This window comes from Notothenia coriiceps, unplaced genomic scaffold, assembly GCF_000735185.1.
Source record: "Notothenia coriiceps isolate Sejong01 unplaced genomic scaffold, NC01 NC01_scaffold00029158, whole genome shotgun sequence".
Taxonomy (NCBI): Eukaryota; Metazoa; Chordata; class Actinopteri; order Perciformes; family Nototheniidae; genus Notothenia; species Notothenia coriiceps.
Genome location: NW_011361859.1, coordinates 83519 through 97639, shown reverse-complemented (window position 1 = coordinate 97639; position 14121 = coordinate 83519). Strand labels below are relative to the sequence as shown.

General features: G+C 41.2%; 2 protein-coding genes across 2 annotated transcripts in view; both read right to left on the bottom strand.

The window, feature by feature from the left end:
• LOC104958650 (receptor-type tyrosine-protein phosphatase U-like) overlaps nucleotides 1–14121 on the bottom strand; it is a 71374-nt gene that overhangs the window by 23216 nt on the left and 34037 nt on the right. The window contains exons 2-3 of the mRNA XM_010786412.1: nucleotides 8264–8528; nucleotides 5058–5351 (exon numbers count right to left, since the gene is read on the bottom strand). Of these exons, the coding sequence (XP_010784714.1) occupies nucleotides 5058–5351; nucleotides 8264–8528 (559 nt within the window). The remainder of the gene's footprint in view (nucleotides 1–5057; nucleotides 5352–8263; nucleotides 8529–14121) is intronic.
• ankfn1b (ankyrin repeat and fibronectin type III domain containing 1b) overlaps nucleotides 1–14121 on the bottom strand; it is an 84914-nt gene that overhangs the window by 60349 nt on the left and 10444 nt on the right. The gene's annotated exons all lie outside the window — the stretch shown is intronic.

The following is a 14121-nucleotide window of genomic DNA, read 5'->3' as shown; positions in this document are numbered from 1 at the left end:
ACGTAGCCAAATGGTAGACGTGTAGGGAAGAAGGGATATTTTCTCATAGAATCTTGGTTATTTTCAGAGTCCCACTGCTTGCCTTTACAACTCATACCAATGTAATGCAATCGTTTTCTAAGACCCCAGCCAAAACCTTCTCGTGGAAAAGTATCAATCAATCTTGAAATTGTATCATGCCCGTCGTGTCATATGTGCATGAGAACATCCAATTTTTTAAACAATTCCAGCTCTGCATGGCAGTCTAATCCCAGTGTAACCAGGCCTCTCTGCTGAGGACACCATTACTCATCATTACGGCTGACTCTGTCCTTCCTCCTCCACCCGCCAGTCCTCCACCGGTCCCATACCCCAAACTGACATTCAGCTTGATTAGACTAATCAGACGGATTAGCCAGAGGCAACAGGGAGACCGGGACGAGAGATGATGGGAATAAGAGAGGAAGATGAATGAGTGAGAGTCCCTTTGGGTGAGCACATTTCATCTCAGGCTGCTTGTCTTTAGCAGCTGCCTCAGTGAGCTGCGGTCCCTCCTGCCGCGAGCTGTGTTGGGATGATGATGGACTATCAGTGCACACCCTGGTACTTACTATTGAAACCACTCGGGGTTTGGAACCGACTGACATGCATACTTTCCAATGAGTTTTCCTGCAGGTATCAATTTCTTGGAATTTAACCTCTAAATCATGTCGATGTTCCAGTAGCTTCGTGACAGTTTAATCTACCAAACAAATGATCCTGTAATGGTTTTCAAACAGCTCCAGAGATTGGCCTAGCAGAAAAGGGATTCAACTTTCAATATTTTTTGAAGTGCTTATTGCTATATTTGTCTATCGTAGGGCTGTTTACATGTCAACAACAAGAAGCGCTGAATATTTAACCTGCAGGAGAGATAATACTTTAGGAAGTAAGGAGTCAAGTGAGAAGAAATGCACTTGTAAACAGTGCCATTTAATAGCTTGAACTGACCCTTTGGAGAGCACCATACAGTGAAGTGTAAGAAAAACGTTTTTAGAAAGTACCTGTCCATGGACAAGTGAGCTTGGCAATTTACTTGTCCGAATAAATGTTTCACTTGTCCTTAATCCACTATTTTCTTACAGAATTTATTTCAATTTATTTCCTTATTAACTGAACACACCATTTCACCATCGACATTTGAAATTGTTTTTAAATAAAAAGCCCTAACAAAACAGCAGGGCTCTATTTCAGTATAAAATAAAGAAAAAAAGACAGCAACAGCTGACATCAAATCTTTGCCTGTGTCTGTGTGTCTGTGAGTTGTTTGGACTCGTATCCAAGGTGTCGCAGTTCGTACAATGTTCATATTTAGTCTCCTTATTTTAAATGGGAATTAAATCATTTGAGTGTTCCCAAAGCACCAGTGTTCTGCAGTTTGTGTGGGCATACTGTACTGTTGCACAGTTTTGGAAGATTCATAGCTAACCACACTGAAGATCAAACATCACCAGAAGTTATAATTTAAGGGGTCATTTCTCAAAAATGTCTTCCGGGGGAGGATCCCCCCGGACCGCCCTAGTATGGTTTGGTCCCTATTTCCATAGCCCCACCAAAAATATTTTCCACCAGCCGCCACTGTAGCCTATATATGTACTTGTCCGATATTGTAAATAGCACGTCCCGGACGATCGGACGTGTGCTTTTTCGCACACTGCATTGTCCTTGAAGGAGTTCACGGCATTGGACTTGGTTGCAAAAATTAAAAGTGACAATACTAACTAGGCCTTGAGAAAAATCAGGTTAAAGAAAAATACACTGACACATTCAAATTAAGGCCATTGGAAAGATGAGAAATGTATTGTGAGAACTTCAACACCCTTGGTTTCAAAACATTTAAATATACATTCATTTTCTCATAGACTTCTATACAATCTGAGGTAATAAATAAAGAGAGAAGTATTTATTATATGATATGAAGTTAAGCTATGTATGCCCATATGGCATATTATAAGGTGAAAGATCGACAATTAAAATGTCAAATGTAACCAGGTTATTAAAACCAAGTGATATGACTAATGAAGGGCAACAGGAAGTCAAAGAACTTGTTTAGGTCAGAAAGTGAAAGATTTCTAAGTGCCCCAACACCCAAAAAGCCTAAACACCGGGGGGGGGTGGGGGGGGGTAAGGATGCACATCATTCGTTTAGTGTGTGAACCTTTTTGTGGCCGGACCCCCGCGACGATGACCCATGGGATTGCAATCCTCTGCACCAGTAATTCTGAAATGTCACACTCAAAGAGCGTCCAAAAGGAAGAGTCATTGTGCTAAGAGACACGGCTCCGTGTGACACATGAGGAAGACAAATCCATCCAGAGGTTTGTGTCACGCCGCCTCGGGGGGGAAGCTTCAGGTTTGTGAGCGATGGGATTGGACAGGAGGTGGGCGACAGGAAGAGGAGAGTAGAGAGGGTGTCCGGTGACAGGCCGTCATGCCGTCGACCTGTCAGAGCAGCAGGGGGTCTTTTCACCCCGATGAGCAGCATGAGAGGTGGTGAGAGGCTTATGTTGTCCGCCGGCACGACACACAAACCTCAAAATTACCAAATTACTTCTAAATACTGGTAATATGCACATTAATGATGTGACCGTCTATGTTTCATGTTTCCTGTAGATATTTAATTGCTCTTCTTACGGCACTTTCAGTGTACAGTGTTACTATTATGCTGCTGTGTTTATTGTATTTCTGTAACTCTGGCACATCAATTTCCTTAGGGATGAATAAAGTCTTATCTTATCTTATCTTCTGCAGCCCATTTGTTATAACTTAAAAAATAGATCAATACATACTCTCATGTATTACATGGTAGATTAAATGAAAGATTTATCGACAAAAAACATAACTATTTTGGGGCAAACATATAAAAGTTGGATCCATTTGTTTGGTGATTAGAGAACATAACTGTTGAGTTGAAGGAGAATATATTTTTGTTTCTTAAGGAGGGGTTGTACGTACGTAAGATGCACTTGTTTTTCTCACAATAACATGTTTCTTCCACAGCGACATCATAAGGAAGCCCATTCGAGGTTGTGATGATCATTTTTTGACTAAAACTCAGGTAACGTAAAGTTTAAAAACCTCAGGAGACAAAAAGGAAGTGTGAAACTGACATAAAACATTTGGGTTTTTGTTGGGAAATGCAGATTTATGAACAAATGAATCAAATAAATCAGAAAAACTGTATCTAATAAATGTGTATCTTTTCAGCTGATATTTCATTACTGCAGGTCATGGTGGATCAAATATGATTCTTCACAAATGATCTGTTGTTTTTCACTCCCCGTCTTGCATACTTTAACATTAATATGTGTTTTGATTCGGGGTAAGTTAGTCTGGGACAAATAAAAAGCATCGGGGCTTCTTCCTCGCTGCAGAAACAACAAACACACCTTTAGTTCTGCGTGGCTGCAGGCAGACTACAGGTTGTTAAGTGATGCGTCAAAACGGTTTTATGAGGCTTCCAGCTGCAGCTCACGGCTCTCAGAGTGAATCTCGGAGCATAAGAGCAGGAAGACACTCTGGGAAAGAAAATACACTGCTTTCTATATCTGTGAACTGCAGGAGCAACCAGATGGGGTTCTTTTGTTGTTTTGTACTGATGCTTCAAGGGTTTGCAGCATGCTGTACAACGCTGCTGTCATAGCAACTCATAGAAAGTCACGGGTCCAATTACCCTTTCTATTTAGGGCTAAAAACTTAATCTGAGCTCTGTCTCATAAGGATGATAAGTGTATAAGAAGCACTTCCATTACTTTTTCTACTTTTAATGCATTTTTAACCATTAGCTTTCCTTTTATTGTCGCCACGTCCAAGCTAGGAATAGCATATTGTGTTGCTCTAAGGAAAATCAGGCTTATTAGAAGCAGTATCAAATTAAATATGAACGCTAGAAACATTTGGCCTTTACAAGACAAATAATGTACAGTCATGCTTCCTTTGGCAGCTGTGTGAAGCTGTACCTGCCAATGCTAAGCTTAGCGTACCTGCATTAAAGTTTAGTGTCTTAGCATGCTAATATTCAAGCTAATGTTGAACACAATTACGGCCCGTCAACACAGCGGCGTGCGTTGACGCTTCACCATTCACTTTGAATGGGGTGACGTCACTTTTCGCCGAACTGCATCGTGGGAAGCGACGCGGAGCTTTGCTGGCGTGGCTCGCTGCAAAAGTTGAGCAATGTTCAACTTTTGACGCCTCGGCAGAAGCGTCAGCCAATCGAATCATATGCCAGGTACAAGCTCTAGCCAATCAAACCTCTGCTTGTGTGTCAGGGGCGGGAGATTCATGTGATTGGTTGTTGGTAGAGTGTCAGACACGCCCGCCGGCAAGCGTCAACGCACGCCGCTGTGTGGACGGGCCGTTATTGAACAATAATAGTTTTAACCTTGTAATTGGATGTAGGGGTGTGTTGTCCGGTAGGGGTGGGAATCATACGATACTATCGCGATACTTAAGCCACGATATGATAGTATTACGATTCTACGATATGCTAAATATTGCGCATATATATTGATATATATTGATTGATATATGATTGCATGATATGTTGGGTTCCAGTGTCTTTAACATGTGACAAAAGCCTTCGTTTTCCACTACGCTGTATGGACGCAGGCCTTTGCAAATGAAGTAGGTGATGATTGAGTTATTTTCTTAGCTCGCTCAGAATTTGATGGTAGCTTTGACAAGCTAATTTGGATTTGCTATATGAATAGTCTATATAATAAAATATCGATACTTGCCGTCCGTGAATCGATACAATATCGCCACGCAAAGCATTGCGATACTATGCTGTATCGATTATTTCCCTCACCCCTAGTGTCCATTGCCTTGCTCAAGGGCAACACGGCAGGGCCCAGGAGGTGAACTGGGACCTCTCTAAGTACCAGTGCACACTCCCTATTTAGGTCTGTTTGGGGACTTGAACCCAGGCTCACAGTCCAAGCCCCTACTGACTGAGCCACTGCCAGACACATAAAGCGTGTGATAGGATAAATAATAGGATGTTCTTGCAACCTAAAAGAGTAAAAAAAGCGCCTCACCTGCACACTTGGTCCTGCTGGTGAGGGGGGGCCCTGGAGCTCCGGTGCCCCCCTCCCCGGGCCTCGTCAGCAGGACACTGATCCGGTACTCTGTGTCCGGCTCCAGGTGCCAGATCTTATAGGTCAGAGAGCCCACACCGTGAGTCTCCATCCAGGTGGACTGGCTGGCCCGGTACTGGATCTCCCTCCGGATAACGGGCCCGTCCCCCACGATGGAGTTGGTGTTCAGCTGGATGATCAGGTAGGTGGGGCCGGAGCGCAGGAGCTGGGGGGGGGCGATCGGTGTGGGGGGCACTGCAAGGACAAAAGTGTTGTCATTAGGTCGCTGGTACTTTCCTAAGAAGATCAGATCAAAGTGTTTCGTTTTTTTGCAAAACGACAAAACAAAGCACTTCTATCTGGCTTTGAATTAATGTGGTATTGGGGAGGTGGGGTCACTGCGGATGTATTTAATGTCGTAACAAAACGTGATCCGTCTCTTAAATTTGTTTGGCTCAACCACAGACCTTATTTCGAGCTATTTTCCAAAAAACATGTTAAAACTAGAGAATGCAATTCCTGAAAAAATTGCTAGTGGGAATGCTTTATGCTGAAAAGCTGACGCTAAACTGCTTTGCTGAAATGTAATGTGTAAGAAGAAAGTGAAAAATTTTGATTGAAATGACACATGAACACTGGGGGCTTGAATGTGTGATGAGAGAAGAAAATAAAGTAAAGAGGCTTGGAAAAGCAGGAGAATATTTGAAGTGCAAACTTTTGAACTAACTTGATGGTGAATGATCCGTCGCCATTGCAACGGCATATAATGACACCCCATGATACGCTAAGATGCGTTGATGGCTGCATCGTTACCAAACCTGTGAAGTTTTGGGGCGTTTCATGGCGGGCATTGCGTTGCCATGGCAACGGCATTTAAAGAAATCTCTAAACTGTCCCGTAGATGTCTTCACGGCTGGACTGTTAGCACACATGTGCAGTTTGAGCACTTTTTGAACATTTTCATAGGAGTTATAGCGACATCATGTTTTATGGCGAGGGATGCGTTTCCATGGAAACGGCATATGGTGAGATCTCAGATTTGGCGTAGAGCTGTTGAGGCATCGACCGGTGATATACAAGTGAAGATTGGGGGACGATTGGACCGTGTCGATGGGACATACAGCCACATCGTGTTTCATGGCGAGTGGTCCGTCGCCATGGCAACGGCATTTGATAACACCCCATACTACGCTTAGATGCGTTGATGGCTGCCTCGTTACCAAACCTGTGAAGTTCTAGGCTGTTTGGAGCATTTTCACTGAAGTTATGAGAAAACCGTGTTTCATGGCGGCATTGTGTTGCCATGGCAACGGCATGTTCCGTAGATGTCGTCACGGCTGGACTGTTAGCACACATGTAAAGTTTTAGCACTTTTTGACAATTTTCATAGGAGTTATAGCGACATCATGTTTTATGGCGAGGGATGCGTTTCCATGGAAACGGCATATGGTGAGATCTCAGATTTGGCGTAGAGCTGTTGAGGCATCGACCGGTGATATACAAGTGAAGATTGGGGGACGATTGGACCGTGTCGATGGGACATACAGCCACATCGTGTTTCATGGCGAGTGGTCCGTCGCCATGGCAACGGCATTTGATAACACCCCATACTACGCTTAGATGCGTTGATGGCTGCCTCGTTACCAAACCTGTGAAGTTCTAGGCTGTTTGGAGTATTTTCACTGAAGTTATGAGAAAACCGTGTTTCAGGGCGAGCATTGTGTTGTCATGGCATTTGAAGAAATCTCAAAACTGTCCAGTAGATGTCTTCACGGCTGGACTGTTGGCACACTGCTATCTGAAGTCTGCTGCTCTGAGCATGTCAGTTGGAGTGATGACATCATCGTGTTCCATTACACAGGTGTTTATAGTTGAGCTAACGAGCTCTGTAGAGATCAAAGGCTTCATTGTTCTGAATGAGAGATAAACCTCTTACATGTGAACGTTTTGTGGAAGAACCGTAACAGATATCTGTGAAATTTCAAAACGTGAAGCATGTCAAGGAAGTTNAGAGTCTAAACTTTTCAGCCACTTCAGCAGAAAAGCCCGCTGAGGTCTGGAGCGGCAAAGGAGAAAGTCAAGGATTTGCGTCATTGGGATTTTCTCTCTTTTCTTTTTCTTTTCCAGCTTTCAAGTGAACATTATTGTTCCGCTCTGTTTAGAGGGAGTTGAGTCGATAAAGACCTTTTCTTAAGTCACATTCAGGGACTCTGAGAGAGGGGCGGGCAGGTGTTTGAGGGGGGGAGACTTTGCAATGTTGCCCTAAATTTCTTAATTTTCCAGTCTAATGACGGCCGAATAAGCAGCCTTATTGCATGAATATCGCAAACTAATTCTGTCTTCTGCTGCACATAAAAATAGCAACCGCCTGAGGATTTAATATGACCCTTATCAACCCGGAGAAACATCAAATTCAAGCTTCCTCGCATAATGTGTAAATGGGGAGGAACGTGGTGGTGTGTGTGTGCTGTGCTGTGTGGTTGTGTTGCTGTGTGGTGGCTCGGTGTCGTGTGTGTGTGTTGTGTGTGTTGTGTGTTGTGTGTGTGTTGTGGTGTTTGGTGTGTGTGTGCTGACTGATGCATTACACATGATCTTAGTCTGCCACCAAAACAGCAGGCATTTGTATGACGTTTATTAATTAAGAAACTGAAACAAGAGACATTTGGTGCTTGAACGCCATTTTTAGTTAACTTTGGGAAGGAGCAAGCCTAGCTTAGGCATAATGGAGGAAAGGCCTACAAAAACCAAATTGTTAAGGGTTAAAATCAGTGCGCAGGTTTGTCTTCTGTTGGGTTCTTGGTTACAGACTTATAAACACGATTTTTCTTTTGTTCTATATTAAATAACAATATATAATTACTGTTACTTTAAAAATGCAGTCCTGTTTTATCTCACTGTAATTGCAAATGTAAAACTCTAATGCAGGCCACTTATATGTATTAACTTGAATCCAAAATGGCAAACAGCCATTAAATATGGATTATAAGAATGCCTCAAAATAGTGGTTTGCCGGTTTGAGCTTGTGACATTGGGAAGTCAGGAATATAGTGTCTGATTTAAACTTGCTCACTTACAAACAGCAAGGTCGTGCTTTATCCTTTTGGTAAACCTTGCCACAACCCTTTTCTCAAATTAGGTGACCATGTTTCACTGAATACATCTTACGCCTCTGACGATGAGTGTCTCCAAAGTTGGGACCGGGCGGGCGGCCCCGGGGGGGACAGGGCCTGATTGCCAGCGGGTAAAGAGTCCTGGCTCCCCTTCTCTGAGCCCTCCACTGCGAAAGCTGCGCCCATTAGGGGGCCTCTTGTGGCTCAGCCGAGACAGGGGAGCGACGTGTCCATCACCACGCTGCTTCCGTTCCGTGGGAACACACAGGAAGAAGAAATGAGCCCAGGGTGGAGTTGGAGGGGCTACTTTTAGTTTTTGTAGCTGCCCGACAAATGCGAAACAAGCACTTGCAGAAAGAGCTGAGTTCTTCACCAAACGCTGTGGTATGTTTTTTTTTTTTTAAGCTCGGCCGGGCTAAAAACACTAACTGTTAAATCAATCTGCCTTCACCCAGAGGCCTTCGACTTTTTATCACCTACCGTAGTTTACAATTGCTGTTTTTTAATTTTTATGGTGGTTTATATTCTTTTAGTGGCATGCGTTTTCATGAATCTGCTTTCCACTATGTGTATTTATTGTGTTTCCTTTCTGTTGTCTTCGTTGTTAAGCCTGTTAATGATGCATGTAAGAGCACTTTGAATTGCCTCTGTGCCTTATGAAAATGCTGCTTTATAAATAAACGTACCTTACCTTTTAGGAAATGTATTCTGTTCACAATTATTAGGAGGGTATAGGCAGGATCCTGAAGCTCACAATGTAATACCTTTTTAAGACCCCTTTCCATACATTTTAAAGACCTCAACGCCACTTGGAGTTTTAACCGGTTACCTTGGCCAACACACTTTACCCACGTTGGACTCATATACGAGTTATTGATATGTCTTCCTCCTTATCGTTCCAACCATTTGTACCACAGGACTTGCATTTTCCCCATAAACGATGTTTGTTTAGCAACCGGCGTGAACGGACCTTCTCGCGCTATCAAAGCAGGTAGTGTGAGATGTCCTGTTCAGATGACGTCAAATCCAACGGGATGCCAGAAATAAACTACACAGAATCACACTACGCACCTACGCAATGATTACATTCAGGCAGACTGTAGAATACAACCTCTTTGGACCATTGATATACTTATTGAAAACAAGCTACAAAATGTAACACCTTGGAAAAAACCGTTTAATACTTTTTAATAGCTTTAATTTTCGCTAAATTGATTTATCAACTTTTAATACTTTTAAAGACCCCGCGGACCCCCTGTATTAAAGATTCAAAGATTTTAGTGTCATATGCACAAAGCTACAGTGAAGAAATGGCAATGAAATTCTTCTGACCTGAGCTCCTCCAACAATGCAAAATATATAATAAAATACAAACTAAAATGTAGTGCAAAAAGTCTATATACATGTCAATAGAATATGGGATATGTACAAGAAGAGAATATGAAATTCAATAATGTAAATTAAGACAAAATTAAATACTTAAAATAAGTAGTCAGTGACCTAATCTGAGTCTCACAATATACAAGTAACCTGATTAACTTCTCTTAACTTACCACAATATAAAATGCTATGCTAATGAATACAAGCAAAAATCAATTTCCACCCAAGAAAGTGAAAACCGTTAAACAGATGCATTCAGTAGGCGTGTAGTTTACTGAAATGTCAAAAAGATAGCAAATGAAGTATTTAGGCCGCACAGGATCTCCCTTCTCCCTCCACAAGAAGCAATGGGATTTCTCCATTGGATTTTAGGTTATTGCAGGAAGTAATCTTGATCAAAATCTCTTCAGTTTGTGTTAACCACGGAGCTCATTTCAGGCTAACAACCAAAAACACATTCAGAAAAACTTTGACTTTGAGACGAGGGAACAGGAAGTGCTCAAACGATGACTCAATGTAGGGTTTTAGGAGTAATTTCTGAACTGCTCTTTTGTAAATAGATATTGAAGTGACTGTTATTTTGTATATATTGATTGTTGTGCTTGTGCTTGCATGTGTCTGTTGATTGTGTATATATAGGTATATACATATTTTTATGCATCTTTTTAAATATATTTGTATTTTTTGTATTCGGGATTGTGGGAAACGGTATTTCGATCTCTCTGTCTGTACACACAAACTGAAAGATTGACAATAAAGTTGACTTTGATTTTGACTTGACTACATTTTAGGGTTTTAGGACTCATTTCTGCTATTGTATACTTTACAAAATGGTGTTTTAGTTTAATAGATAACATTGTAATCATGCCACTGTATTAATTCAATTTTTCGAATGTGCCATTAACATGATTATACATCTTATTTTGATTTAACTCTAAGGGTGTTCAGCTCCTTTTTCAAATAATTACGTAATTCCGTTACATATATACACCCGCCTCTGGAAAAGAACAACCTCACACAAATTAGAAATGTGCGGTGGCTGAGAGGCAGACAGGAGGGAGGGTTGGAATTAGCTACATGGGAGGCCGAGATAATAAATGCGTGATAAATGTCAACGGTAACAATGGTGGTTTTGCCGCTGAGGCCGGTGACACATGCCTCGTGGGTCGCTGTATGCTCACAGGGGTCTCGCTCTGACAGCCCCTCATCTCGCTCGATGCTAATATGTTAGCGCTGCAGGCACACTGGCTCAAATCAGGAGACAACACATGCAACGAGCTGATCCAGGTGCCACAATATATGCAGCTCTGTGGCAGAATATGAGAAGATTATTACGTAAACTGTCGCCTGCTCCGGTATTTCAGAGGGAAGTGCGTTTGACATGTTTCATTTAGGAGGACAGGGGGGAAGAAATGTGAAATTAGATGTACAGTAGCTGTCGACTACTGCCTGCAGCTGCATATTATAACTCAACTTAACTTTTATATAAGTATAATATCTTCTTGTATAAAAGCACCAGAAGTTTTTTTAGTTTCAACAGTTTGAAGTGACTCCTCGGAGTAAAGTAAAGTTCAGACAACTTGTATTCTAGTGAAACCATTAAGTGCAATAATCACACTTATTCTAGCCTATATTTTACTGCAGTGAGAGGTGCCATAGACATTTCGTTGTATGATGACAATAAAGATATATTCTCTCTAAATTAAATGTATTTAAGTAGATTAATAAAATGTTTCTAGGACAGTAATAACATTTACTTGAGAGCATTATTTACATTTGATCTCTAGACCATTAATGACATCTTTTCCCCATAATGACCGCGTCGCTGCAAATGACCCCGCTTATTACATGGCTACATTCTCAAACAAAGTAACGATATGACTCCCAATGTGAATTAAAATACTTTTATAGATTTAGAAAATGTTTTTATTGATTTAAAAAATAGTATGCATTTATTTATTTAAAATGACATGCATCCGCTAAGAAAAATAGTCCGTGGTTACTGTCTGAACTAACGTAGCAACGGCAGGCTGCAGGAACTGCTTCGATAGCGTTTTTGAGGAGCTTTTTGATTACAGATTTGAAAACATCGTTGCTTGCTTTAAAAGTAGCACAATTCATTATGTCAAACCTTGGAAAGTATCTAGATATCCCTGCCCTAATGCCAAAGGAACTGGCAACTGAATATGTGTCGCCGTTTGATGTCTAGGCTATGTTTGGACCGTTGCGTAAAACGGAGGGTTTCAGCCCTGTTACTTCTCCGCTGTTTTTCTTGTCCCTCTTGTCTTGTCGGTTTGAATATAGTTAAATCGACCGGACTGCTCTCTGCAGATGTGAGCGTCCTTAACAACGGTCGATAAATCCTTGACAACATTGATCATGTTGTTGATAGTGCTACAGATGCGCTGCGAATAAAATTAGACTCTGTTGCTCCTTTGAAAAAGAAGAAAATAAAACAACATAGATTAGCTCCATGGCATAATGCCGAAACCCGCAAAATAAAGCAAAAGTCGAGACAACTTGAAAGGATATGGCGTTCCACTAAACTTGAAGAATCTCGTTTAATTTGGCATATTACTCTCAATGAATATAAGAAAGCACTGCGTAAAGCGAGAGCAGCATACTACTTTTCATTAATAGATGAGAATAAGAATAATGCAAGGTTTCTTTCCAGCACTGTAGCCAGGCTGACAGAGAGCCACAGCTCGATTGAGCCTTCTATTCCCATAGCACTCAGTAGTAATGATTTTATGTGCTTTTTTAACGATAAAATTGTTACTCTTAGAAACAAAATCAATGACCTCTTGCCTTTGACCAGTATAGTGTTATCAACAGCTCCCGGAAACGTAAGTTCTAATATTACACTAGATAGTAAACTAGAATGCTTTTCAGCCATAAACCTTGAACAATTAAATTCAATGATTCTCTCTTCTAAACCATCAACGTGTATCTTAGACCCGATTCCAACTAAGCTGTTAAAATAAGTTTTTCCATTAATTAGCACTTCTTTATTCGTTTTGATCCCGACGTTAGATTAGTCGGGATTGATATTCGAATAGTTTTTCCTTCCAGAATTCGCGTGAGAATTTTTTGCCTATACCACAGACGGCGGGCTTGTGTTTGACCTTCGACCTAAGTGTTTTCACCTCGGAACTATTCTTTCCGAGACCGAGGGTAACATGAAAATTCCTCTGAGATCCTTGTTGGTTGTTGGGACGTAAGAAACCTTGCGTTACGGGATCATCCTGTCATCCATTATTACTCATATAAATTCATTCTACCGCGGACGGTAATTCCCGAAACATCCTCTCTTCTTCTTAAAATTTAAGATAGGATCAGCAAGATATCCCTTCGGTCACATTCCGTTTGGTCTTGTCCTCATTTACAGCCCAGGAAAAAGATTGAGAACCAATCATTGCTCGACGTCGTAAAACTTAGTTGTACTTCGCTGTAACCTGAACTGAAGAAACTATGTGGGACTATTTTTTTCAAGGTTAATTAGGGTCGGAACTTCATTGTTACCGTACCTGATCAAAGAGACGTAAGCAAAACTCCGTTCTTACGACTAAAAACGTTACAATGCATCTACCTTCAATCCGCCAGGAACTTATAACTAAAATACACCCACAATTTCCTATTTAGGAACTAGTGATATTGTGGTTGCTAAGGAATGTCAAGAGTGACCTCCGGTTTAATTACGGTAGTATCAACTTCATATAGAAAATCTATTAAACAAAAGCTCTAAGAAGCCCGGTTCATGTATTGAAGTCAAGAACCAGCACAATTGGTATTTTTACAATTGCAGTAGGTGCAAAAATTCAGGAACTCCGTCAGAACTTAAAGTATAAATCTACTAAATTAAGAGGTAGTCCGAACTAACATTTATATCACCTCATAGTAGGCGTGATTGTTACTTTCGGAAAATGTCTTAGCTAAGGAATATTATAAGGATTGCCGTTCGTGATATATCACACTTGGTTTTTATCCAGGCTCGTGATCGGGACACCGTGAGGTACCGATGAAACCAAACGTACCTTCTAAGTTAGCAACTGTGCATTTTGACTCTCGCAAGTCTATCTATCCTGGATTTGGTCGGAAATTCGTAAGGGCATACGGTTGATTCACGAGATCAGAAACGTTATCCTATAGTACCAGCTTCATAGTTTACAGGTCGTGATTCTAGTCTCGTTCTGTTCTTAATCTCTGTTCAGGAACAGACTCCGATAACTTACAGTAAAACACTGAAATGTGGTCTCGGACAGAGACACGATACAACCAAAGATTTCGGTCTGACTTTTAGAAGTTTGATTTAGTATCAAAAAATTCATTAGTGTGTCGACAAAACGCTGACGAAAGAGTTCTTAAAAACTCGTCCTTGCCTTCTAATCTTTATCCAGATATCAACCGATTTGGAGAACCTAGCTTCCAACACGAAAAATTCTTCGCCAAAATAGTGACGATGAAAACTGGACTAACACCTTGCTATCGGACTATTATTTCTGTATAANGGAAGAATAAACCTTTTAAAGGGGCCC